Below are 27,885 nucleotides of genomic sequence, written 5' to 3' on the forward strand. Positions count from 1 at the left end.
TCCCCATTCACACTCTTACACCCTCAGAGCCTTTTGCCGTATTCAAATCCACAGCAAAATACCACATGGGACCTCCCCACTTCCACCACTTCCCTCCCCTCCTCCTCCCCATCTCACACACCCCCTGCCCACCCGGGTGTCTGAGTAGCGGGCTGTGTGGAATAAATGAGCTCATTCAAACAGAAAAAGAGGCAGGTCCTCTTTGCTGCCCTGCCCAAAGTAAACAGGCCTAAGGTAGTTGTGGGCCACAGCAGCTAGGAGTGTGCTCGGATCAGAACCGCCACCTAACTGCTGATCGCAGGGTAAACAATATTTAAAACCGTTGATTCCAAACACTGGCTTTGAGTGTTCATTTACTTGCAATGGAAAAAAACTTCAAACTCCAAATGTGATAAAACCACTGTCAGCCCAACAGAGGAAAGTGTTTGAATCCATGCTTAGAGACAAATGTCCTGAGACTTGATGAAATAACTTGAGATGAATTCAATTAGTCAACTGATGGAGTGTGTGTTATCACTCAAATTAATTGTTAAAGTCATGTTTCACTCAAAAATGATGACTGATGATGCATCCTTCCTGCTGAGCACTGATTTAACTCATCAAAGTAAGGTGAATCCTATTTTAAAAAGCTTTGTTGCAATGTTTTCATCTGGCATCTGAAATGAAACTTCAGGAAACATAGAAAGTAAATCAAAGTAAATCTCTGTCAATTTAAATCCACTGGCTGGAATATAAATTAAGATTTAAATTACCGTTTTGAGAGTGAGTGGTACATCTGGAAAAAAGTCAAAGAAGAACCTATTATGGAACAACGGCTGTTTATAGTCTTACTGAATGTCTTATTCTATAGGCACACACTGCAATATAGTCATGATTTAACGGACAGACTGGGGTGAATCTAACTCCTGTTTCTCATTCTTTTATTATTCAGCTTTTCGCTTTCACTGAAAACATCTTCTCCTGTCTGTGAATGTTCGGCAGCATCACACTATCCTGCTCTTGGTATCTGTCTATGAATGGACAGGCACAGGCTTTATAATAAGGAGCTCCGTCAGCACTTCAGCTTCAGATACTTTCATTGCAAAGAGAAAGTTAAGCAGGCAGGAATGGAGGAAGTGGCCTGTGGTACAGTGTGTCTATATCAACTATGTAATTACAACAGTTATATTAATTAAAATAAACCAAACAACATTCAAGTACATTATTATAGTTAGCTCTGAGTTGCATAATGTCCAACCCTCAGCATTCAGGGTCTCCGCCTGCCTTCAAATTCATCAGCTACCAACACTGAGCTGTAGTGTTTAGTTTATACCAAAGCTCATTTGCAATGAGTAGCATTAGATTGTGATTAGATCCAAGATGAATTTCCTGATAGAAAGAATGATGATTCCTGTCTAACCAGTAGGAGGCTATATAAGGTGCTCAGAGGATGATACAGGTTGATGATACAGGTTATACAAGCTTCTGCTTGTACATGTACATTGCAGAAGGGTGTGTTTCCTAAAGCTTTTCATTATTAAAGCAACGCTGGCGCATGCATTCTTGAAGCCACTCTGTGAAAGGGCCTATACAGTACGATGGGCCAAAGTGGAAATATATATTGTTTAATCGTAGAAATCTTTGTATGTAATTGTTTGTAAACCCAGAGAAAGGTCAGATGCTGGAATTAAGTGGATTGTTGCAGATGTTACTATTTCACAATCTTTTTCATGGACTCCACCCTCCATGTAATTAGTCTAGTAATAAAGTGGAAAGGATTTATTCTCAATGCAAAAACAACTACCAAAGCTTGAAAACCTTTAAGTGCAATATCCAGTTGATTTATAAATACATAAAAAACTCCCAATCTCTTTGAGATATTTGTTTTATAATGATTCTGTTGAATCATATAATCTATTTGTCTATCATACTATATGATTTATTGAATAATAAGAGCTGGAGAGTGGTTAGCACCCACAAGTTGAAGACACTAAAACCACTATTTAAGTACTTTTAACTGTGCACTATAGTATATAATAGAGAATAAGGAGATTTGCTGTAAATAGTTACCTAAATCTAAATTCCCATTCAATCGAATCTGTGTCTAAAATATTGATGTGGAGAGGAACTGTCAAATATCATTGACTCAAACAGTTAAAACCTACACAGACATAAAGAGAGACAAAAATAAGCAGTGGGGCACAAAAGCTAGCACCTGATGCTGCTTGTAGAAAATCAGGACATCTAAAAAAAAAATAAAACCAGCATGTAAGTTTCAAATGAGAAGGCAAATGGAACAACACCACTGTGTTTTTCCTAATAAACATTACACTTTACACTCCCTTTTCCACTAAAAACCAGTTTTGTGCCACACTGACTCACACATTCAGCATCACTTCATTACCGCCCTCCCCGCTGGCCATGTGACCCTTGTCTTACCTCTCATATTCCAGGTTGTCATGATCACAGCGGGCATCTTTGTGCTTCTCCAGTCCTTCCCATGGCGGCACGTCGTTAGCGATCACAATGTCCTTGCCATTGTGGATGTGATGGAGAGCGTTCTGGTGTCTGAGCCTATGCCTGTCAGGTAACGCTTCCCTTTGAACATCAACAGGTACTTCCTTCGTGGCGGGATGGTGTTCCTCACCAGCCAGCCCCGCTCTCCACCCTTCTGGGGGTGATCCTTGGAGAATAGTGGGATGGAGACATCAAGCCTGGCCTGAAATGTTCTGTGTTGAGGCTGGCTTTGGCTAAGATGGCCTGGCCAATATTAAAGCCTAGGTCCTCTGTGTAGTTCGGCCAAGTGCCTGAGTACAGATTGAAGATCAGATGGTTCCTCCCGTCATTCCACAACGGGTAACCACGGATACGTTCATCAACGTTGGGCACAAACTGGCCTGATAGCTGGTCCCGATCTAAGGTGTCTATCCCCAGCACAAACAAACATGCTTCACGGGGGTCCGATGTGTAGTACCGTGACTCACCTATGGACGTCAGGATCTTCCTGTAGCTTTCTGACACATGATCATTTTTTTCTGATGGATATATGTACACCCTGAATCCTTCCCTTCCTCTGCGGCGACACCGAGAGAAGTCAAAACAGGTCTCCATGCGACAGCGGCTGTCTTTGTAAATGGCAGACATGCTTGCCGGCGCTCGGCGTGGCGACTCTGCCATCCCAGGGTCTGTCTGGAGCTCGTCCAGATGGGCATAGCGGGGCAGGAAGGCCCTGTCGGTCCAGTTGGGCCAGGGGCGCACCACCTCACCTCGCTGGCGTGTCAGCAACCGGAGCAGACGTAGCTGGACTCCTCCACCCCAGTAAAAGAGGACCAGCCAGCAGCACGCACACAAGCCCAGCAGAACATACTTCTTACGCGCCTGCATGGGGGCCTGTCACGGTGACTTTTTTTTCTGCTCTGTCTCACTCGCGTCCTCTGTTTTTATTTTCCTCTGCCCCTCAGCACCGTAGCCTCACAGGGGCGGGGGACTGACTTGTGACTTCTAACAAGGAACTAACAGAGGACAATGTGTTAAAAAGGACATCACTGCCTCTGAGTGGGGCCCAGTCCACTCTGCCATTCAGAATGCCATTTAAAGTGATGCAATCCGAGGTGCTGACTCCCCCACTTAGTCTCTTTCTGCCTTCCCCATTTGCTCTCCACTGTATTCTCAGATGTGTGGATTAACCTGTTTCTGAAGTGGCTTGTGCTGCTGCTGCGTACATTTCTTCCGCTGCCCAGCCTTGTTGAGAGTGATAAAGGGTGATTTCTCTGCTCTCTCAGGCCAAGCTTGCTGCCTCATGGTGCCTGGTGCGACTACTCTCTGCAGGGCCGCTCCTGGGGAGAAATAAACAAACAAGAATAAACATCAGTACACAACGGCTGCCACTCCACAACAAACATGGAGACATACTCTAGAATTAGTTGCAAAACTTGTGTCTGAAGAGCTGAAAAGCCGCAACTAACACTCTGGACAACCCAGTGGTTGTAAGCTTTCAGTTCGATAGCTTTCCATTACGGAAAGACACATGCAATCTGCAACCCCAATCACATTTAATATAACACATAATGAAATAGCAATAAAATAGCTTGGCTGGGTAATGTTTTACAAGCAACAGAGCTAATTTAAACTGTCCAAATCTTCAACTCAAGCTTATAAAGACAAAGTGGAGAAAGGTACAACTCAGTGCGCTCTCAAAACCCCCTCAATACTGATTAGCCACCATCTCTTCATGACGTTTACTTTCTCTATCTCTGCCCTGTCTTTCTTCCACATTCCTGTGAAAAAGATGCATATTTGCAGGCTCCTATGTGCCGTGATGCACGCTAACTTTTGGAACAGTCTTTTGCAACAGTGCGCTAGACCCGAAGCAGCAGAAGGGGTCTAGATATTATCATGCTCTTCAAGCTCCAGTTGAACTAAGCCAGATACAGTTGAAGTGCAGTGGAGGAGAAAATAAGAGCATTTAGCATCTGAAATTGAGATCTGGAAATTCAGAAGGACAACAGAGCCACTTTATGCCTCGACAACATCCGTTCACCTTGGAGAGACGAAGAGGCTTTTTTTTTTGTGAGGTTAGCAAACTTGCAACGGTTTTTCTGCCTCCACCCCTCCCATAAAACCCCTACGTATGTTTGTGCGTGTGCATGGAGAAAATCTCACATTGAAGGCCAGTGTTCTTACTGCCAGCTTGCACACAAAGGCAGCTTTCAGGTCTCACCTGGCCACTCTCTCGATACCTCTCATTCGCATTCCTTATTTCAGCCTCTTCTCCAGCCAAGCAGAAGTGATGCCTGCCATCTCTGCTTGGGATAAAACAAACAGAACACTGGCACTGTAGGTACCAGCTTAAAAGGATAGAGGGAATAAGGACTAATGCTTAAAGTAAACTGCTTCTCCTCCTGATTATGGATGTTGAATGTATGTTGTTGAGAGTGATGAAGATTATTCAGCCTTATGCTTCAGCGAGGGGCTTTGCTAACATGCGCTGTCACTTTGATCCATCGGTAAACTCGGCTATTGTTACTCTCTCTGCTAACACAACATGGGGAAAACTAGCAAGCTGTGATGAGCAAACATTTACACTAAAACAACTGACAAGGCTTTACATCAAAACATCTAAGGAGCAACATGAGAACGCATTTTAGATCTGACACCCCAGATGGACGAACTCTGCTGTTTAGTTGAACACGTGAAACGCAGCTGCACACAGTCAGTCTACTGATGCAGCAGAGGCGAGCGATTCATTTGAATTTGATTTGTTGTGAGAGCCCTCTTAAGTCTCAATGGAAGTGCATTCTCACTGTACGTGTGCGTCTGCCATACTGCACCACATAATTCAGACGAGCTAATCTGCCTGCGGAGAGGTTAGTGGGTTTCTACTTCTTTGGCTGCTACTGGAGCCGCCTGAGCAGAAAGCTGTCCAAGTCGGGGAGAAATAGACACTTGGGATCCCATTACACACTCCTCATCAATAATTCACTTGCTCCTTTAGTTAAGGCATTGATTTTCCTTTCTTTATATTTGTCGTACTTTATATCCCCTGCCACCAGCGCACACAATTAGACCTCAATCTTCTTCAGGATACACTCTGGTGAGAGATGTGTACGAGCGCTGTCCTCGTGATTTGTGGTTGTTGACATAATTAGTAATGGCAGGAAGGTGTAATAGAAAAGTGATGGAGGGTATCATTATGATGATAGTAACGATGACGGGCGTGATGAATTTATTCCGCTGCCTTATCTAATCTAATGCCATACAATTTAACATAAGGGTGCTGTTGCTTTTGTCCATCATTCTGTAGTTGCAGCGCAAAAAGAACACTATTATGGATATTTCCATTGATTTACCTCCATTGACGTCTCTCTATCACTGATGGATCAACAAAAGCAGTTTCCACACACTCCTCATTCCATTTAACTTATCAAATAATAGCCGCTCACGGTTAAAGCACTGAATTGATTTCAGAATTAGAAAATATGGAAAAATGTCTGAGGCAATGAGGCATGGGACAGAATATGTGAATTGAACATAATCATTGAAGATAATATTATAGAAGAGAGGACATGATGCTACTCCTTTTAAATACAGCAACTAACCTGAGATAAATTCATTCACTCATCTTACCGCCTGCTCATCCCAGGGGTTTGAAAGTCTCTGTTGACAACTGCTATGCTGATCTTTACCATCTTACTTCTGTGTGCAGAAGGACAAACAACGGCAGTGTGTGGTCATTAACAGGGAGCAATAATGACGAATGTGAGCCACGGGGCATGCCTGGACCTGAACGGGCCCGACAGTATCCGGGGAACTGCAAATCAGCAAAGTAAGAAAGCACGCACGTATGGATGCACGCATCCACAAGTAAGTGACTTTAAGTGGTGAGAGTCCGGCTGTGCTGGATCAATGATGGATCAGCATGGTTGGGTGACTAACACTGGAAAAAAAAAGCACATGGCTCATTGAATAGATGGGTCTGAAGGTGGAAGAAGAGGGTTCAAGGAAAGGTCAGGGCAGGACTCAGAGCTCTTCAATTTCACCATCTTACTTGTTCTACCTTCCATTCTTTCCATGTCCTAAGCTCACTGGAGGGTTTCCATTTGAAAATAACATTTCTGCACTGTTTCCCTTCTTCGGTTACTGCTGTAACATCTTCTAACGTGGGCTGGGGGAGGTGGAAACACTTAATCACAGACATGGATACACTCCTCAAGGCCACCAGTTCTTTGATCATTTGCTCGCCGTGATTGTAAAGAAACTTCTAGGAAGGTTCATTTAGAGTGTACTGAGCTGGCGACAAAATTGTGTCAATACGGCAAAGAGGAAAAAAATGTAATAATGCACGCTGCATTAAAGCAGCTAATTTAAAGTGACAGGTGCATCATGTAGCATCAGCTCGAGAGAAAGAAGCATTTCTACACACCCCTTAACATTCAGCTGAATGCTAGTACACAATGCATGCTTTTTAAGCTATTTATAGGCTGTATTCTTCAGGAATAGCTATTCGGTATATTAATGTTCTGTAATGCAATAGTTTTGATTTTGTGTCCACCCTTCCTGAGCTGGACTGAAAATCACCTTCACATAAACAAAGGCAGGTGTAATAAGAATAACATTATAACACCTGCATTGCATTTAGTACAAAACAATACATTTTGAAGGCATTTTCTCCTACAGTAGCAGTAAAATTACAAAAACCTAACAGAAGTGAATTGAATCCAGCATTATTTGTATATATTGCTTACTGTTGGCTCTTTTTATGACATATTACCTCAATTCAAACCCAACATTTCATATTTATCAAGACAATTTCCTGTTTAGAGTTTGCAAGGGAGTAATGGAACAAGAAGGAGAACCTCACAGGCTTCCCTCAACTATATGACGCCGTTTTCCACTGAAATAAACCATTAGGTCATTCAGGGATGTGAAATTGAAATGTGTCATCCCATCTGTCTTCCTTAAATTTTGTTTACACAGCAGGTTATTTAGCTGTATATGTTGTTACAAACACTGTGATAGGAAATAAAAACTGACATGCTCTGAAATAGATGCCACCAATATTGGCCCTTTGCAGAAAATTCAGCAATGATCCATATGTGTTTCTCTTCCATAAGATTGAATATCTTTCAAAAAGGGATTTCTGTGTTATGGGGACAGATTTGAGTTTTCCTGTGTTCGTTCAATCTACTGTTTTCTGTCCACACCAGCAGTTCTGAGCACAACTGACGCTGTAAAGACTCAAAAATGAAATCAACTTCCATTACAGTCATTGTCCAGGTAGCAGAGTTATTGCCACTGTAAGAGAAGCATCACTATGTCTGAAAGGATTTGGGTAGTGACATAGAGCAGGTTGTAAATTGGCCAAATAGGCCAAATACCCAGTAGAATGAGATTTTCATTTCTTCCCAAATGATATGGTTAGCTTGCAAAGACAGTCCACCTGAAGGAGGGAGGCCAACCATGCTCTGAAACAAATCCTGTACGATTATACTGTATAAATGTCAGTGCTTAGTGGCAGCAGGCCTTTCAGTGACTTTTTCTGTATGAATGTGCCAGAGCGAGTGTGTGTGTGTGTGTGTGTGTGTGTGTGTGAGCGTCTGTCTACACTATACTTAAACACACATCTGTGTTTTTGCTGTGCTAAAGCTGGCGACGTATTAGTTCAGCAAAATGGAGTGCTCTGTAGAAAACACAAATCTTGTGGTGAGGTGAAAAGCTCAGTCAAGCTAAAATTAAACCCTGGACTCTGTCATTACAGGCTTGAAAGATGTGACAGCGTGACCCGGGACCAGCAGATAGCTGCATGGCTTTGTTTGTGTTATTGCAGTGATTTTTTTTTTCACTTGTGACCTCTTAAAATGAAGCTATGCCTATTTGTGACTCCTTGCATACGCCACTGAACGAAGTGCTGTTTGACTACAGACCCGTCTTCCCTCTCAGATTAAATGTATCTAGAAATAATTTTAAGTTATAGTGTATTATTTAACTGGCAAAAGCCATGGTTACTGTGGCAACACCAAGTGCAGTTTAATACCACAGGTCCCTGAATTATGGAAGCAGTAAACACTCCTTGAACTGCCACTTGAAATGCAAAAGAGGAGCTACCGGTGTATCTGTTTATAGAACAGCCAAACAAAACTGCAATCTGATTTCATGCTGCACACTGTGCAATTAGTTTTATAGGTAATGTAAAAACAGTTGGTATCTTTGCTTAGTCAGACAAACACACAGTGTTTCCCATAGTTTATGGCTCCTTCAGAGCAAAAGAGATTTTTTCCAGTTTCAATATGAAACAAGCAGTGAGAAATGTCGGGTTTGTAATAGCAGTAACTTCATCCGGCTCTCACACAGGATAAAAACAGTATCAATGAGACAGGATCATGCTGGATTAGATGATTCATTGCTTCCTGTGAGTATGTGTGTAACTCCACCAGGTAAATATTAGGGAAATCTATTGGGGAACCAATGTTTTCTGCTCTTCTATTTCTCTTCTTCTCACATCTTACATTTATCTTATGACTATTTGGGGGATCCAGACTCCTATGATGGGAACTGTGCTAGTCTACGTGTCTCTGCCAGGAATGTGTATGTGACTCAGAGTATGTTTTTATAGGCTATTTTTGTGAATGCCTGTATAATAGACAGGTTGCATTCCATCACTTTCCAGAATCTACAACCTGAGCGAGAGTCACTGAGTGTGTGAGGTTTGTCTGTGGTGTACCAAAGAAATCCTGCTGCGGTGAAAAAACAGGGGATGTGTTTCCTGACAGGCCTGCATTAAAAGCTTACAACCGGGATGTGATCCATGTTCTATTTTCTGTCCTCACTTACTAGCTGCACTTGGAAACAGTGGTGCTCTTTACACTTCCATGCAGCACACGCACATATGAGCATACTCACATGCATAAGCGCATTCTGATGCATGCTGAACCATCTGCCTTTTACTGTATGAAAAATAATCCCTCTTATTGTGTGCATGCAGCTACTGAGTATTGTTCCATTAGCTCAACCAACTCAGAATCATAATGGCCATAAACTTAATCAAGCACTGGTTCTTTTATGAGGCCATTTTCAGGATATGGATAACAGTACATTCCTCTCCACCTTAATAAAACCATACTTGCACTGCGTGGGCTGAGGGACTCTGACACGGTTAATAAGATGTTTACCTCAAGCTGAATGCCCTGCAATGCAACCAGCCTCCCAGCAGCGCACACATTCCAAACCCAGCATAATTACAAGCCGGGTTGATTAATTATGTCTCAACAATATGCTGCACTCCAACGCCACAAGGGCTAATTAACAGAATGAACAAGATTGGTAGGAACAATTATTAGGAGGTTCAAGCTCACACTCTGGATTTGGCAATGCTGTTTACAGTCTCAGAAAACAGGGCCAGAAAATATGCACATCAGGCTGTGTCACACTAACACAGACAAAGATCACAGCCAACACTAGCGCACAGCTCCCAGCAAATAGTGAGCAAAGGGCTACTAAAGAGTACTGATACAGCATAACTCTGTGTTCAGTGCCTGGCTGTGCACCTGACAACACACACACAGCAGAAGCAGCATGTAGGAAAATCCATCTGCCTTATTAACTGGTCCTGCTCACAGTGCATCCTACCTGCAACTCATCTTATCTGTGCAGCTTCAGCCTGGAGGCTGTCCTATCGCAGACCTTAGATCAGATCTTGCTATAAACAATGTGACCTTGACAACAAGAAAAAGAAGATATAAAATCTCACCTAAGGATAAGAAAGAAGAGGTTCAATTAGTTCAGTCCCTGACATTTAAGATGAAAGCAGACGTTTCAGAAAATAGCTTGGAACGATGGCCCATTTTGTGAGAAAAAAGTTTCTGTAATATTTTTCTTCTTCTGTCTGTGTCATTTAAAACATTAATATTAAACCACTATATATTAATATTAGAACATTATGTAAAGTGACCATAAAAGACTGCCAATTCTCAACTCCTCTAATTAATGCACTGCTGGAATATAACACATATAATACTGTCTCTCCACCCCAGTAGTAATACTGCTACAATCTGTGCTTCTCTAAATCACTGGGGAGAGTATTGCAGAACCATCTTTAATGCAAAAACCTATTCAGGGACAGGTACTGCAATTATAATGAAGTCACTTTATAAATCAGTCAGCCAATGTACAGATTGGCATCAGTATCCACGCTGTCCAGAGAGGGCTCCTTGATATCAGAGAGCCTTTAAGAGACTACACTATAATGGCAGCATTATCAATTAATTTAAACTCCAACAACCTTGTTTGTTTCTTTAGTATTAATTAATACACAGCACTTCACTAGGATGTGAAGGCAGGTCATTCTCTGCTCTTTCCCAAGCTTTTAGCTCTTGCCATCTTAAAAGAAGGGGGAATCTAAAACACACTGAAGCCAGAAACATTTTCCTAGAGGAGGAGGTGACAGCTCTAAAGCATATTACTCATTTTAAAAAGTCTCATATATAATATGGATGTTGTTACATATAACTATGTTATGTAAAAATGGTTTGTACTGTGATTATGCTAGTCAGTCTAACTCCCTCTAAATGTTTAATTTGTAAATAGGGTTCTGTAAAATAAGTGATATTTAGTAATCTGTGTACTACTGTGTAGTATTACAGTAACAACAACAACAACAACAACAATACTACTAATAATAATAATGCAGTGATATTGCTTCTGTTTTGCATACAGAAACAGTGGCTCTTCTCCCCCAAAGCTCAACTTGTAGACGGTCCAGATACCGAATAATTATCTACAACAGCAGTACAATCGTTATGTTCTATAAACGCATCAGTCTTTGACAAAGCTTCGTTATTTGAGCGCAACTCCGTCCTATTCTCCAATCGTCCCCACCTGCTCAGCCTACCTGTCACACAGTGAGACAGAGATCTGTTGCAGGTAGCAGCAGCAGCAGGTTCATCCAGTTCCGAGCAGGGAGCGTCAGACTCTCAAGTGCCCCTGAAGCAGAATCAGTCCAGTTGCGCACTGAACTGTGGAGGGTCCTGCTCCGGCGGAGCTGCTACAGCTGAGTGCGCCGAGGACACCAGCTGTGGATGCTCACTTCCCCTCCGCGGGGCAATCCCGTTCTCGACTTACGAGCAACGTCACACACTCACTTCAAACACAGCCACATAGCGCATATGCACCTTCCGTTGGAATAATGGAGTGTGACTCCGGAGTGTCCCGCCGCCCCCTCACGTCTGTCCTCCAAATTTGCCAGACCTCACACTGTAGGGTTCTCCTCCACTATCCAGCATGCAGCTCTCCCAGTCAGAGCACCACGAACCGCACAGCATCGCTCTCTGCTGCGGCACCAGCCTCCTGGATTGACTGAAACAGTCCCCGGCAGGCTTCTGATAACCCAGAGGTGAATCAAAGTGACCCTGTTGCACTCACAGCGAGTTCGGTTAAACGGTCATTCGGCCCTATTTGATCTCTTTGGGATCGCTACAGTACCACAAAGGGCTTTTTAGTTCGCTGGCATCGTGAGGGCTGCTTCACACACTTGTGATTCCCGTTCCAACATCTAAGCAGCGTGAGGGACAAAGGTGCGCTGCCGTGCGCCGCGCAGGCACCAGGGGAGCCGGGAGCAGTGGAGACAAGCTTCACACAAACATGCTCCTGATCTCACAATCGCTGCAGCGTGATGTGAGTGGATCATTAAGGGTTTTGCTGTATTTAAATGGAAATAAGCTCACAATGGGGACTGATGCCCTTCCACCAGAGGATAAGATCCACGCGAGCTAAATGAGGAATACTGTATAGATCTAAATACAGAAAACATAAGAAACACGGTGCTATTATCTATTATTACTTCACAATAAAGGCAGCGTCTAAACATAGACACCAGAAATCACCCAGTCCGATCCTCGCAGCGCGCCGACTTCTCCCCGACAGAGAGCTCGCCCTTACCGGGTGGCGAACCGCGCTCCCTTCCTCTCTGGTTATTTTCCTTTTCACACCACGGCCGGACATTTGCCCATCAATTTAGCGTGCCAGCGCGGGTCTCCCCCCGTTGGGATACAAACGATGATCGTGCGTGCTAAATTGTCCATTTTCCATAACCACAACAGTCCACGCACGACCCGCCCCCAGGCGGTGCTGATTGGCCCAGGAGCTCCTCGACGTCTTCGTCGCACCGTAAAGAAAAACACACACATCTGGATGCGACCCCGCGCAACTGGGGCGCGCTGGAAGCACCGAATTACGCACAGGATTTGAACCAACATGGAGGTGCTTCGACTCTCCACTGGTTTTTTTTTTTTTTTTTTTAGAAACATGTCTACTGTTCATCATGGTTGGAGATATGTTGCGGATGCTTTTAAATAAGTGCATCACGGTCAACACTTTATGATGGTGATTTTTCATGAGCTACATTAATTTATGATGGGTTTTTTAAACATTTTAATTCTGTAAGACATAAGCCAGCAGTAATGGAAATAAGCTGTGTAACGCATTAGGCCCGTTACTGTAAATGCAATTGCAATTAGCTAATAGGCTTCTTTATACTGGCAACTCACGCGCTCCACACATTAAAGTTCAGCATGGACAAACCCAAAAACAAAGCAACGAGATGCTGAGAATAAGAGGTGAAAACGAACTGAACGCATCACTAGCAGCACTTCACAGCCTACGTTGTCTTTACAAAGAGGATATTTTCAAAATGCTGTGTAAGTGCCTACGTCTGCATATTTAAAAGGCATGATCATATCTCTGGAAACAGAGCTGGGAGCGACTCTGACTTGTTTCAAGAGAGGAACCATTATTTCCGAGACTCTTGCGCCGCTGTGTGTCCGAAAGAAGTCATCCCCCTTCCTGTCATGCCTTCCGACTTCACATGGTCTTACACTTTGGAAGAATGCTTTATCTCTGGATCTATCTTTTGGCACCGGTGTGCGCAGAGAAGCAGGCTGGGCAAGCGAGACTAATCACTGAGCAACCGTGCAGAGGCTTTCTGAGGATTAGTGACAGCTGTCACACTCTCAATGTGGCTTCAGTGTGTTTACAGCAAAGGGGGAAATGATGGTGCAAGTAAATAATTGTATAAATAGATCGTATTAAACCCTGACAACAGAAATAAAGGAATTATTATTAATGTTATTGTTATTATTAAGCTTTATTCTACTATCCTCTACTCTAGAATTATGTTAATTAGGACCTGATCATATTATGAATCAGATTATACCACACCCACTAAATTATTTTTGCAATTTAAATGTATATACATAGGGTCCAGAAAATACTTAACGTCAGTATAATACCATTAAACATTTAACACTAAACCACAGTGAAAAGATAATGGATGGCGGTTTCCATATTTCCCAGGTTACCTGAACGCAATATTAGGCTCCTCCCCAAGCGGAAGTAAACCTGTTTCTTCGGATGTTGGTGTTTGTCAGGTGAGTTCTCTACAACTTCCAGATTAGCGTGACTTTATAATGGAAACGAATAGACAGTCTAACAGATCCATTTCACAAGAGCACGTAACCACAAAGACCCCGTGTATTGACTGAAACCGTAGATTGTATAAATTCAGCTGTCGTATCATTGGTGTCATATGACTAACGCAGAGTCAGTGTGTGGCTGCACTAACATTAAACGTCTTCAGTGAGGTTAGGAAAGCTTTTGGTTAGAAATTACATTCATGTTGGTCTTAAAATTTCCCTTAAACATACCATGGTTGGTTTTATGCCAGTTTGCTTCTAGGTAAGAATGGATCTGACTTTCTAACAGTTGTATCTACTGTAATCCGTCTATTGTGTATGTTTTAGCCATAACCTCATATAAAAACGTTTGCATTAATGTATTTTTGTAGTCTTGAAGCTGCATAATTTAATTTATTTAGGCTACATTAGCAAAGACTTGTGTTATGCAAGGCCTTTCACGTCACATTACCCATTTGACAAATAGCCTATAGAACTTCATAATTTTCATAACACAGAGAGTTACATAATAGAAGCGTGTATTTCCAGAAGCTGGAGGCGACTGATGAGAGAAAAGTTATGTGGAGCAGAGGCTTGAACTTTCCACTCTTGCAACATATATTTATGTGCTAGAATGCACACATTATTCTGTGCACATGACCTTTAATCTCGCTTCTGTCTGTTCTAGCTAAACCAGATTGTTTTGCAATCATAAACCAGCTGAGTCAAAACCTCGATCAGTATCATGGCTACAAACCTGTTAACTGGTTCCTTTACATGCTTGTTTAATGCAGTGCCATAGTTTTCACACATGCATTAACTGCAGCAGTTTGAAATGCGTTTATTCCAGGAGTGTTTGGCTGTGTGTGTTGTTATAGTATGTTTTATTTTTATTTTTATTCACCCTCTCTCTCTCTCTTTCTTCTGTTTTTTTTCCTACTGTTCATGTCAGGTAAACACAACAAACATGCTGGCAACGCAGGCTGACCGGGTTATGGCACTTGGAGAATGGGAGGGACGCTGGCATGAGAACAACATTGGCTTCCATCAGCCTCATGTACACAAGTAATGAACGTGCTTGAAAATGGTAGAAAAGCTGTACAAACAACTCCCTTATTTATAAAGTCAATAAAGAACAGTGAGTAGAAATAAGCTTATTCAATCCAAACACTGTCACCTGCATGTCAAAGCTCACTGTGAGTGCATGTTGGAAATATCCAAACTTTTCAAGTTTAAGAAGTTCAAGGGGATTGATGATGTAACCACACTTATTACAGAAGAATGTGTGTTGGTTTGCTGTTAATAGGGGTTTTCTACTTTTGACAGTTTGCTGGAGAGCAGTATTGACAAAGTTCTCGCTGGACGAACAGCAGTTCGCTTCTTCTTCCCTCTCTGTGGGAAAGCTGTGGATATGAAGTGGTATGAAGCTTAGTTAATCCATTCAGAAATAAGAAGGTGGTTGTTTAGATTTTCAGGAGTCATCGCCAAGCTCTTATTAAGGCAGCCATGAGCTACAAACAACAGTTACCAACACACTTTTCTACATTTCATACTCAGTGTTGCCTGAGAATAAAATGCTCCTTTATTCGTTCTCTTTTCCATGTGAATCTCAGGCTAGCCGATATGGGCCATTCAGTGGTCGGTGTGGAGATATCTGAAAAGGCAATCGAGCAGTTCTTTGAAGAGAACAACTTGACGTACAGTGAGGAGCCGGTCCCTTCCATCCCCAGTGCAAAGGTTTACAAGGTGGGTGAACTAAAGAGTGAAGGATCATCTCATCATGCTTTTCATATTTTTAATCATGCCTGTCAAAGACCACCACCAAGTTTTGAGTGCAACAAATGCACTGTACGTATTTATTATGCTTTTATAAGATTTCCTGTTTTTGATACTATTTGTTGTTGACTATTTTTGTCAGCTAAATGTAGCTGTTTCGGTGTATTTACATTCAGTAATTAATTCAGTAATTAAGATGTGAGACTGTATGCTTCCTTGCTCTGCCCTGCCAATAAAAGATACTACTAGTGGCTCACATGTGCTGCTATACATTGACAGGAAAACATTGTAAGGCAGAGGAACATCTGTTTAACCAACCAGAACACTTCCTGACTACATGCTGCATTTATAGACATAGACCAAGTTGTTAATTTACACTGTCTTTGGTTTGCAGAGTTCAGAGAAAAATATTTCCCTGTATCAATGTGACCTATACAGCTTCTCCAGGTAGATAACCTCTGTTTTATTTAATTGTTTGTAAAAGAAAAAAAAAAGTGTTGAAAAGATGTGAATTGCGTACTTACTTTGTCTGAATTATACAGTTCCATCGAAGGTCAGTTTGGAGCAATCTGGGACAGAGGATCTCTAGTGGCTATCAACCCAAGAGACAGAGAAAAGTAAGATGAGATTAAACCCTAAATTAAGATGGAATAACCCCACAAATAAATATTAAAATAATATTAACATTTATTATACATATAGCACATTTTGTAACCATACATTCCATGTCATCTTACTACTCTCTCTTACCACAGGTATGCTTCTCTTATCATTTCTCTCATGGCCAAAGACTGTAGATACCTTTTGGACACTTTTCTGTATAATCCAGAATTATATAAAGGTAAATATCTATCTAATAGTTCTGCCTAAAAAAATTACATACTGTGAAAGTCATATAGGAATATAAAGTAACAAATCCCTCTGTTTGTTTGACTATTTGTTTTTCAGGTCCCCCCTTTTTTGTGCCTAATGAGCAAGTACACAGTCTTTTTGGTGAGTGTTGTTAAGAGCTCAAACTTAATCATAAAACAAAGAAAATCAAAAACCAAAGCAAAAAAAAAAATGGCTGAGACTGGAGATTAATATTAATCTTTTTTTTTATGGTGCATCTGTTTTCTTCAGGGAACAGCTGTGATATTGAACTGCTGCAGTCAGTGGATTCTTTGACAGACAAACAGCGAGGCTGGGGGCTGGACTACATGACTGAAAACGTACACCTCATTACTCCAAAGAGCGAGTGAAAACAAAGCGTTGACAGCTTAGAAAAAGCTGATCTTGGATAATTTATTACAAACACAGGTCCGAGGCAGTTTTTAAATGCTTGTACATCATCTTGACACAGTTCCATGTCAAGAGAAAAACTGAATGTACAAAAATAAAACTAGTTTTGTCAAAATATGGTCTGTGGTTTTATTTAAACAAGTTGGACAGCTGTTTAGTGTATTACTGACAGAACTACAGTTTCATTCAAGTTTATATTTACTAGTTGTTTTAATTACCACAATCTTAATTGTTAAATATGTTAAAATAATAATAATAATAATAATAATAATAATAATAATAATAATAATAATAATAATAATAATAATAATGCACAAAATAAAAAATCTCTGTTGACTCGTCTCACTTTAGTTGCGTCATAGGGACAGCTTCCTTCCTATTGGCTGTTGCTTAGATACGGAGCCTAACATTAGCAAACGGCAAAAAGAAAGGAGTGCTAGCTAAATGCTAAAAAAATGCCAAAATGTGCCGACGAGACGAGAAATGTAAGTTTACACATAAATAGTGATCTTTTAAACGGTTTAAAGTTAGTTTTAAAGCGGTAATAATAAAGCATCCTATCTGTAAAGCTCTGACAGTGACTACAGCTGCCCGTGTCTTGTGCTACCTAACTTTAACGCTAGCTTACTTTATCACAATTAACTGTAAAAGTGCTAAAATGACTCTTTTGGTTGGGTTAATTTAACTTGTCGTGAAGCTAAACGTCAGGTTGACCTTAACGAAGCAGCTAACTAGTTACCTTTCAGGTGAGTGTGCCGTGTCCAGGCCGCTGGGTGTGGAGTGATGAATCCCACACGGTGGAGTTTGTCAGGTGAGTGTAACCTGGCTAATTTAAAGGTGCTCAGCATGCTAGCTGACATTTATAAGACGTGTTCTTGTCGTCTCCTGTAGTAATAGTCCGGCAGAGGATGGTGCTTTAAGGAAAAGGAGGCAAAGCAATGTCAATTTCAACGGTCTCCAGCAGCGTGCCGAGTGGTAGGCCTCCAAAAGTTTTATTCTTTTGTTATGTTTGCTTTAATACTTGGTAATTTTTAATCAGCTGTGTGTACAGACGCAATGACGATCCATACTGAGCTATTCTATTCTAAATACACATAATTAAAAGTTTTGCATTTCACAGCTGAGACTAACCTGCACTTGTTGAAACATCCCTACTGTCCCCTTAGGTTGGCTGACATCTGTACATTGAACCATAGATGGCGCCCAAGCATTGCAAAGACTCTGAGCTCTGCTCATCTGAAAGCATACATGTCCTCAGTGCTGAAGAGGCGAGGAGAACGTGTCACCATTGATGATGTTAAACGCAAGTTTCAATATGTTGTTGAACAATAATACTGCTATGTGCTGCTATATAAGAGTATTGGCAATTACTAAACAAATAGAAGGTTGCTACAAATGTGAATGAATCAGGAAATATTCATATTTTTGCATTTGTGATTGCGTTTTTATCCAGATAATTATGCACATAATTCTGTGAAGGTGTGATGACCGTTGACCTTGTTGTGACAGAACTTTCTGTATTGTAGAGGTGGCTGTCAGATTGCTACAGGAAAATTATTCACTTCCTATCCCATTCTGCTTTCTGGCCCTATTGAAGTAAGGACTACAAGGACATGATTTTATGTATACAGATGGTTTTATTTATGTATACAGATTCCATTGTTGTACATCTTATGAAGAGATCTACTACACAGTATTACATCCCCTCTCTGTGTATCCAGGAGTCAAGAGCTGGATGATGTTCTTGCTGCCCTTTTTCTTTACCTGTCTTGTTTCTTCGAACACAAGTCTCTTGAGAATAAACCAAAACCTTTAATGGTGTAAGTATACTGAGATCTAAGGAGACCTGTCTATTATACACATGTATCTTAGAGTACAGCCTGGAGTTGATTACCTTTACTTTATTGATGTTATTTTTTTGTCACATTAATGCTAAAGTATATGCAGTTATCATTTGCATACAATACAATATATTTGTTTTTGTTTTTTTCTAATTCACTTTTCTCTGTTGTCTGTCGTGTCTTTTTGCATACTCACTTTTTTTCTAAACGATGTGTCAGTGTAGACATTAACACAGAGCAACAGAAGATGGCAGAAACTTTGGCCAAAAAGGAGATAGCTAAAAAGAAGCTGGCTGTCTGCTACTTCAGCCTATTCATGGACTTGGCGATAAAACAGCATCAAAATACAAGATATCACAGGTGAGTATTTGTTAAAATTTACAATTGTCATGTGCAGGCAGCATGTTTCAGATTTACCTGCAGATTTTAAATTATGTTCAAGTCATGAGATTCTTCATTCCAAAAAGTCTGAGAGTTTCATGAAGTAGTTGACTGGCTGTATGTTATTTGCATTCAAAATTTGCTGCTATTTAGTGGAATCCATTCTTCTCTCTGAATGTGTACTGTTTCTCATGTGTCATATGTCCAAAGCGGACAATGACCCCTCACATGGTTAAGAGTTTAAAAGGTTTTGAGCTCACAAATATTATGTACTGTTGAAATATACCTACTTGCTAGACATATAGCAATGCAGCTCACATAAGCTGAAGGAAACTGTTACATTCAGTGAAAAATACCAAGTGAACAATCACAAATGTCTACTGCATATCAATCTTTTATGTATTTTCTTAGGGGACCGATGTTAAGCGCTGCAGAATGGCTGCTAGATGCGGTAGGTGTAATTAGAACCTTTTGCTACAGAACTGTAGTTTTCAGGTAGACTCTTCTACTGTATTTTCCATGTTTTTAAGGTTATTATGTGTGTTACAGGTTAATAATTGCATTTTGTTTCCATCACCACTCCCTTTGTTTTTAAAAGCCTGATAAATATGGCTCCTACAGTAACTGACCTGACATTTGTTCTTGCATAAGCAGCATTTTAAAACATTTCAAAATGTATTGCCTTATCTGCACACAAAAATGAAGCCTTCAGCAGGTCAGAGTGAAGGCCAGTTCACCATCTGTGAATACAGACGGCAATGACTAGAAAACAGAACGACACTGAGTGCTGGTTATGCCTGGTGGCCTTAATGAATTAGTCAGTGGCAGGAGATGTTGACTCAACACAGGTGCTTTGCTTTGACAGGCTCTCCAGTATTTAGTCAGGTGGGTGGGCAGAGAGAGAAATATCACACTAACAGCAGCAGCTTATTGCCTGCTCTGTATGTGACCTTTTTGGACAAAAATAGCTGTTGTGACCTTTTAAAAACCACAGAAGAACAAGTGGCCCACTGGGATTTTAGACGGGAAGAAGGGATGCTGAATGTTCTTTCACTGAATACATGAAAAAATGAGCAAACAAAGTAAGTGGTCTGATAAAGATTGGCAGGTGACACGCTTCCTTTTTTTTTTTTATCTAACCCACTCTACCTAGTGCTTGTACAGCTTCTTCTGCTATGTGGCCTGGGTGACGTTTGGTAGGAAGGACCTGAGGGACATCCAGGAGGAGGTTTGGTGTCTTTTGTACTCTGACACCTTCAACAAGGCAGCGAGGAACAGGACTGATGGGGTCTCAGGAATGACCTCAACTCTTCTTAACGGTTCACTGAAGATGGGAGAAGCTGACTCCAAGCAGACAGCATGTAATGGCCAATTCAAGCATAGGTACGTTAAAGTAAAGTAAAGGTGCAGTAGAGGTGGCATGTAGTGCTCTCTGTCACTGTACATGTATGTTTTATGAGAACAAGAATTTTTGATTGGTATAAAGTAACAGCATTTTTGCCTCTTTAGTTACAGCACTCTTTATGTTCTCACTTCTGTGATGCTATACATTATTTATTTGTCCTAAGAAGGTTTTTTCCCTACAGGCCAGTCAGAAAGGGTCACCTACAGTACTTTAAGACTCTGTGGTGGTCTGTCTGGAGAGCGGTGCTATCAGAGATAAATTTAAAATCTATCTTTGGTGACAGTGTGACTTCACCTTAAAAGGTCAGAGGTCATGCTTTCTATTCGACCCAAATTTATTGTTGTTCTATTGTTGCGATTTAATTGGACTCAAACAATCGTAAACTATTAATCACTCTTATTTACTGACTCACTTAATGATAAACTGATCAGTTTTCAGTATCTTGCTCAGCAATACTGTTGGAATTGCTTTTTGTAAATTCCAACCATCAGCCTGTTTAACCAGTCTGCCATCACTCCATATTATACAGCAACTAACCTAACAGATCAGACGGTAAGTTGTCTACATTTGATGGACGCCATGTCAGGACTATAACTGGAATTTGATTGATGAAGACAGAGTCATAGCTTTGTCCAATAGAAAGAACTTTCTGACAGCCCATTTTATGTTGTTCTGTGTGTCTGATGCAAGATTGGCACTTGTGTAAGCTGTCAGGGGCACAATGCTCTTTCCTGCTGTCAGGTTTAGACCAAACAATCAAAAGCTGGGCTCGAAGCTTGCTCTCCTCCTGAGGCTGGATGTACACAACATAGTTTGGACTAGCTTTAGTACAGCTTCCAGCTGTCTTACATACACTGAAAAGAAATGATGAACAGTACCATTATGCCATCATAAGTACCATAATACATACAATTTTGAAGTGGTGTTATATGTTACTTTCACACAAAATGTATTTTGTGTAACTTCCGCCCCGCATAATCAACTAACAAATTGTGATGTATTACTATGGATAACCAGCTGCTAATACAAAAAGTGGTTAAAATCCCCATTACCATTTCCTGCTGTGTTGTCTCTAGGTAAGGTATTGGGAGTATTAAAAAGATTAGAGCCAGCAGTTGCTTTATTTGTTGCGTTGATCGATGGGGAGAAACATAGCAATCATACAGTACATGACGATAGTGAACTCTAAAGTGACAAAGAAGTGTGTTGATATTTCAAAGGCTATCAAACATATACCATGAGATAAATTCACCCAACTCATGTGGTTACCATATATAAAGAACCTTTCATTAGCATAAAAGCCTGTTGAAGGTCTGTACCTAGCACATGACATGTGAGTAGTCACACCCCACTCAGTGGGGGAAAAACACAGCTAACTCTGGAGAAGCAAAGAAGCACTCTGAGATTGAAATAGATGTTTACAGCACACACAGTATACCATGAGACAAACACACTCATTCATGTGATAATCAACTTTGAGAAGAGCTTTTCATTAACATAAAGGCTCTTTCAAGGTGTGTACCCAACACATGACATGACATGTGAGTTACAGTACAACTGCACATCTGTAGTTGTACTGTATATGTTTTCCACATAATTCTGTAAGGTCTTAAACCTAACCTAACAATGCCAAATGCCTCGAGATTACTTTTGTTTGATTTGGTGCTGTATAAATGAACTGAACTGAAGTGAATTAAATTGAATGCATATCACTGTTCATTAACATATAAAACTGTTCGAGACCTGCAGCTAACACATGATATGAGTGTAATCACACGCCACTCACACTGTCTCTTGAGAATGACTTGATTACAGCCACATACTACAACAAGCTCTCTAGAGCACAACAATAACAGGAAAACACTTTGAGATACCATTATTTATACAGATTTAAAACCAGAAAAAGAGAGGAGGATCCTGAGCTGTGTACTTCTATCTCTGTGGATTTTTGTATTTAATCTGGAATAGCACATTGATCTTGAGAGCAGCTATAGCAACTTTTCTGAGTAATAGGTTCTTGATCTTTGTTTAGGTTTCCATCATGAGTACTATAAGTGTGTTTGAAAAAGCAGAATATGTGAGGAATGTCTCTTTTTCAAAATGCTTAAACAGCTGTTGATGTATGTTAATGAATGAACATACATATGTCTTCATACTGCATTTATCTGTAATCTGTCCTTTAGTGTGATAGAGGACAAAAGGGTGTGATAGAGGACAATACATCCATTTACATTTGCATGTGTTTATGTGTACAATGTGCTCATTACATTTTTTTGTCCCTGCTCCTTGATCTGACTTCTTACCCAGAAAGTCCCAGAGGCATCCAGCCCTCAGCAGCATAGTTAATCAGCGTTCCCCTCTGATGGTGTCTCTGTTCCCCTCGGCCAAAGAACGGTCACCCCATCTGTTCCTCGGGAGCCGGGCCAGAAGGCAGAGCCCACTGCAGGCTCAGCGCTGTGACACCAAGGCTTTGACGGAGCAGCTCAACCAGCAGCTGGCCAGCGTCAGGTGGTGTTTGACATCATAGAATATGTCACATTTAACACTCTGGATGATTTGTCATGACTCATAATATGATGTATCTGTTGCACTACTGCCATACTCAGAATGACAATTCTATGTCAGAAAACCACAAGTTTAAAGCTACATAGAGCTGCACAGTGCTGCTCTAATAACCTTAGTAAGTCATTTGAGTCTTTGTTAATATATAATATAAATATATAAACAATATAAAATATAGTGGAGCTTTAAACCTCTAATTGTGCATGATGTTAATAAGCTAACCAAGCTTATTATAAAGCTTGGTTAGCAGTTCATAACATCACAGGTCTACCTTCATCTAATCAGTTCATCTACACTAAAAATGGAGAATATTTTATAGGTATATCTGATGTTTTGTGTTTGTGTGCCATAAGACATATTTCATGTTTATTCTTTTGTCATTCATTTAATCAGGTTTGGGATTCTTGGCAAACCACTGAAACAGTTCAGCCGCAGCACCTTGATACCCCATGGGGAACAGAGGAACAGCAGAGACGAGGCAGGCGATGATGTTAATAACAGTGAGGATCCTCCTGGCATCCATGTTGAAGGTAGCAGGTCGACCTTGATGGGACCAAACTGAGTAGGATTTAACAGATACAGCAACACGACCCACATAGACGCTAGAAACTCAGCAGCTACGACTGAGGTAGTGACCTCAGACACTGACTGAGTCGCATGTTTGAAAGAAATAATGTTTGATGTGTGAGTGTGCATTTCTGTTGGTGTAACAGAGGCACTGCATGTGCTCAGACTTCCAAATGCATTCCTCAGCACAGCCCAAAGGGCGAGGAACAAAATTAATTCAGGTAGCAGCTGAGTTTTCATTCTGTTCTTCTCATGTATGTCATAACACACACCATGTTTGCTGGGATTTGCATCTGAATTTAAATAGGTTTCCTATTTGCCAGCTGGTGGTGCTGTTGAATAAAATATAATGAAATCTATAACACCTCTGAAGGTCTCCAGTTTCTTTATGTTGTGAATTATAACATGAAAATGCAGGAACTCAAGATGATCACGTGCATCATTTGTATTTGGGTAATCGAATTATACAGACTTCACACAGAGGCTCAGTGTTTAGCTTAATTTATTTAGATAAGTGAAGGCTTTCATTTCGACAATCTGTGTACTTGTACTGCCTCACACCAGTCTCACGGTAATGAACTGGTGCCACATTCGCTCTGCACACTCACACCACTCTATAGCCCGGCTTGGTAGCAGAAGGGGCTTTTCCTTTGCCCTAATTGGCTACATAATCTGGGACACCAGGACAGGAGTTAAGCCCTCTGAGGAGGAGAAGGAGAAAGCTTGTGCTTTGAGTGGGGGATGGGTCACAATTTATTTTCACAAATTTGAAGGGAAAAGCCGAAAGAGAAGAAGACTTGGTTTTGATGTACATTCCTTCGTACATTCCTAATTCAAGTGCTCTCCTCTACGGTACCGGCTGGCATCATTTAGTTTTCCTTCTGTTGTTTTCATTCAGGTCATACAGGATGAACAATCAGGTCAAATGGGCTCTCTTACTCCATCTTCCTCTGCTGTCTTGTCTCATTCCTTGTTCTCTCTGGTCTCTTAATGTGCAGCGTGTCTACTACCAGGCAAGCAGTTGGACGCTTAACAGAACGAAACCTACCATCTCAGTTTACAGGTTCTTTTCTCTGGCCAAGTGTCACACTGGCAGTTGGAGGAAAGAGTATATGCAATATGTATTACAGGAAATCATCTGAACTACCATCTTAAAGAGATAGTTCGTACAATTATTTGCTTTCTTGCCCAGAATTACATGAGACAATACTACTGTCAGATCTGTATAACTGTGTAGATGGTTCAGCAGAAATAAGTCTGGAGAAGGTTAATGAAGCATTGCAAGACTGGAAATAGGAAAACATGTAATCTGGTTCTGTCCAAAGATAAGAGAATCAGCACAGAATAAAAAATGAAAAGGAAAATAACAGTTTACATTTGCCAGGCAACCAGCTGCCCAACATGCTGCTTGTCAGGCCCAAGTGCTACACGTTGTTTCTACCCTTTGTTTTTTTGTACAGATTAAAGAAACAAAATAACACATGGATGAAACAGGATTTTGTTGCATTTGGACAGAGCCACGCTCTCTGTCATTATGCTAAGCTAAGTGCTTATAGGGGTTTTGATCTTTTCATGTAAGTCTCTGCAAGAAAGCAAACAAGCATTTCCCCCCACAAATAACTGAACTGCCTATTTAAAGATGCAGAGTTATGTTTTGGATATGTTGTATATTTACAGTTGTGGGACAATTGCTTAACTTAGAGCTGGATAAACTCAAATAATCAGCTACTTAAAATGTTCCTGCTGGAAAGAAAACACACTACACTAATTCTCAGCACCGTCTCAATCAGTAAATACAACAGAACTGAGTTCCACTTAACTCTGATCGTCTGATTTTGTGAGCTGTGAGTGTCAATATCCATTGATCGTTGTCTCTCTTTGCTGCAAACTCATGATTCAACAACAGACTAATCAAACTGAAGTTTAAAAATACAATTATAAAAATTTCAACTTTCTTGACTTTTAGAAATTGCTCCGTGATGACTCATTGCAGATGTAGAAATCTGCTTGTTAATTAGTCATTTCTGACGTAGCTGTGACTCATCTCATTGCATCTGAGCAATTTTTATGGCCAAAATGGTCTTTGAGGAATTTAGTTTGGAACTTTTGATCAGGAGAGGTTCAGCATTTACTGCCTACAAAGGACAGACTATGAACCGGTTTTAGGAAATTGCTGTTTTCCAATGTCCTGACTGATTTTAGCAATCTGGAAATTAGAGTACAAGGTGGGCATGAGCGGACAAGGAGGCTGTTTTTTTTAGACTTTAGTATTCATCATTTTATTTAAATCAACTTATGCTACATATTTGTTTGTGTCACTGTAACTGTAGAGATATGCATCTAGAGGTGTGTGCCTTAACTGAACATTAGGATTCCTGTAAGTAAACTGAGTTTAATGGTTGTTCTTGCAGTTTCAAGCTTGATTTAAAGAAATGTGAAGCAAATCAAATGTAGGTAACAGTGTGTGTGTATGTGTGGCCTCAGACATTTACCGTGGCCAAAGAAAACAACTATTAGTCAAGCAAGGGGATTTCTGACTTCCTGGTAACTTTCCACAAACAGCACCTGATCATGTGCTTAAAGGAATCCAACATTATCTAATTGAAGCTAGATGTCAGTGTGTTGATGGCAGACGGACACGAACAGGAAACTGAATTTACTCATGAAATGAACATATTAAAAAAGCACAGATCTGAAGTTTTCAGCACATCCTCACAGTAGATATACAATTTCCCAGAACCCTCATCATCCAATAGTTTAAAGTACACGGTGAGGGAGATCGATGTGGACCAGCAGAGGGAGACTTTGTCCATTAATGGTTTGACTGAAACTCTTACAGGGTTTAATTCCATACTCTGTGTGTTGTGGAGTTTATTTCCAACAGTGTGCCGTGTGCTTTATTTATTTTTATCGTTATTTCATTCCTTGCTGCAGTGAACCACTAATCGTATCATCTCAGTCTTTGATGATATCGGATCAGTCGTTTCTCCCTCATCCACAATAATCAGTCGTACTTTAATTCAGCGAACCGCATCGTCCGTGCCGAGTCTCGCGCTTCCTCTTCGGCCACTTCGTCGCACGTTCTCTCCCCGTCTGGTCTCGCGGTGACACGAGCGGCACGCACGCGCTCGTCGGCGGCGCTCGCGCTCCACCGCTCATACGTTTCTGCCGAGCGAAGCACAGAGGCGGAGAGGGGAGCGCGAGAGAGGTGTCTCGTGCGAGATTCTAGGTGACACGAGGCGACATTAAAACCGAGTTAGTCGCGAGGTGTTTTAAAAAAAAAAACAGATTTACACAAGAAAAAGAAAAAGAAAAAGAGAAGAGGTGAAATAAAAGACAGAGAGAGAAAGAAAGAAAGAGAGAGAGAAAGAAAGAAAGAGAGAGAGAAAGAGAGAAAGAGAGAGAGAGAGGAGGAGGAATCATCAAAACGCAACACGTATCCGGTGGGATCCCAGTCCGGAGAGAGAGAGAGAGAGAGAGAGAGACAGAGAGAGAGAGAGAGAGAGAGACAGAGAGAGAGAGAGAGAGAGACGCGGCAGGAGCCGGAGCGAAGGGTGCGAGGACAGAGAGGGAACGAGAAGAAGAAGAAGAAGAAGAGGACGAGGACGTTTGACATTTCTCTGCTTCCTACACGTTTTAATCCGCTCTGAGGAATTATGAGGAACGTTTGGATAATTTTGACCCTCGGGCTGACCGCCTTCCTCTCCGGGGAAAGGGTGAGTTAAAGTTAAAGGAAACTTAAAGCGAAGTAGAGAGACGGACAGAGACAGACAGACAGACAGAGACAGACTGTGTCCACGTACCGAGCGATAAACTGTCGACACAGTTGGAAGTTTGTCCTCTGTGTGTGTCTGTCAGTGTTGGGAGTAGTTACCTAAATCAGGTTGAATGTGGGGCCGCGGCTGCTGCACGGATTTCTTTAAATAGCTCAGTAAACGGTGTTTAGAGCTGTAGTGGAGACTAGGAGCAGCTCGAAAAGAGCCCTCACAGCTCCTCATGCTCTCATCTTTGTGTCTGAGATGTTGCGCCTTCATTTCTTTGTACGTGGAGCTGCTTTAAAGTTTATTCCACATGCATGAACCTGTGACTTAAAGCTAAGAAGCAACATAATTACCAGAAGCGACACAGTTTGATGGATGCTTTAGAAATG

The 27,885-nt window shown here is 41.1% G+C and overlaps 3 protein-coding genes across 4 annotated transcripts in view; all 3 read left to right on the forward strand.

The window, feature by feature from the left end:
* The first annotated feature begins 13,858 nt into the window (after positions 1–13,858).
* Positions 13,859–17,097, forward strand: LOC113153134 (probable thiopurine S-methyltransferase). Of its 2 annotated transcripts, none has more exons than XM_026346604.1 (9): positions 13,859–13,898; positions 14,875–14,987; positions 15,249–15,341; positions 15,536–15,668; positions 16,093–16,145; positions 16,241–16,315; positions 16,454–16,539; positions 16,647–16,691; positions 16,821–17,097. In XM_026346604.1, the coding sequence occupies exons 2-9, from the start codon at positions 14,890–14,892 to the stop codon at positions 16,937–16,939; spliced, it is 702 nt and encodes a 233-aa protein (XP_026202389.1). In that variant the 5' UTR covers positions 13,859–13,898; positions 14,875–14,889; the 3' UTR covers positions 16,940–17,097. The 2 variants fall into 2 exon arrangements, with proteins under 2 accessions (XP_026202389.1, XP_026202390.1); XM_026346605.1 differs by lacking the exon at positions 13,859–13,898 and adding an exon at positions 14,022–14,205.
* Positions 17,098–17,434: 337 nt separating this feature from the next.
* Positions 17,435–24,087, forward strand: LOC113154071 (protein phosphatase 1 regulatory subunit 36-like). The gene is made up of 11 exons (XM_026348076.1): positions 17,435–17,464; positions 17,726–17,790; positions 17,871–17,954; positions 18,146–18,282; positions 18,506–18,575; positions 18,701–18,799; positions 19,040–19,180; positions 19,613–19,652; positions 20,355–20,584; positions 22,914–23,114; positions 23,562–24,087. The coding sequence occupies exons 1-11, from the start codon at positions 17,435–17,437 to the stop codon at positions 23,728–23,730; spliced, it is 1,266 nt and encodes a 421-aa protein (XP_026203861.1). The 3' UTR covers positions 23,731–24,087.
* Positions 24,088–27,143: 3,056 nt separating this feature from the next.
* LOC113154992 (syndecan-2-B-like) overlaps positions 27,144–27,885 on the forward strand; it is a 35,810-nt gene continuing 35,068 nt past the window's right edge. Inside the window, exon 1 of the mRNA XM_026349446.1 lies at positions 27,144–27,451. Coding sequence (XP_026205231.1) covers positions 27,392–27,451 — 60 coding nt within the window. The 5' untranslated portion in view covers positions 27,144–27,391. The remainder of the gene's footprint in view (positions 27,452–27,885) is intronic.

The sequence above is a fragment of the Anabas testudineus genome, chromosome 11, assembly GCF_900324465.2.
Source record: "Anabas testudineus chromosome 11, fAnaTes1.2, whole genome shotgun sequence".
In the NCBI taxonomy this organism is placed as follows: Eukaryota; Metazoa; Chordata; class Actinopteri; order Anabantiformes; family Anabantidae; genus Anabas; species Anabas testudineus.

Coding starts and splice junctions, on each gene's coding strand:
- LOC113154071 (XM_026348076.1), top strand. CDS start 17,435: ATGCCAAAATGTGCCGACGAGACGAGAAAT. Junction 17,791..17,870: donor CACACGGTGGAGTTTGTCAG/GTGAGTGTAACC, acceptor CGTCTCCTGTAG/TAATAGTCCGGCAGAGGATG. Junction 20,585..22,913: donor AATGGCCAATTCAAGCATAG/GTACGTTAAAGT, acceptor CTTCTTACCCAG/AAAGTCCCAGAGGCATCCAG.
- LOC113153134 (XM_026346604.1), top strand. CDS start 14,890: ATGCTGGCAACGCAGGCTGACCGGGTTATGGCACTTGGAGAATGGGAG. Junction 16,316..16,453: donor AACCCAAGAGACAGAGAAAA/GTAAGATGAGAT, acceptor CTCTTACCACAG/GTATGCTTCTCTTATCATTT. Junction 16,540..16,646: donor TAATCCAGAATTATATAAAG/GTAAATATCTAT, acceptor TTTGTTTTTCAG/GTCCCCCCTTTTTTGTGCCT.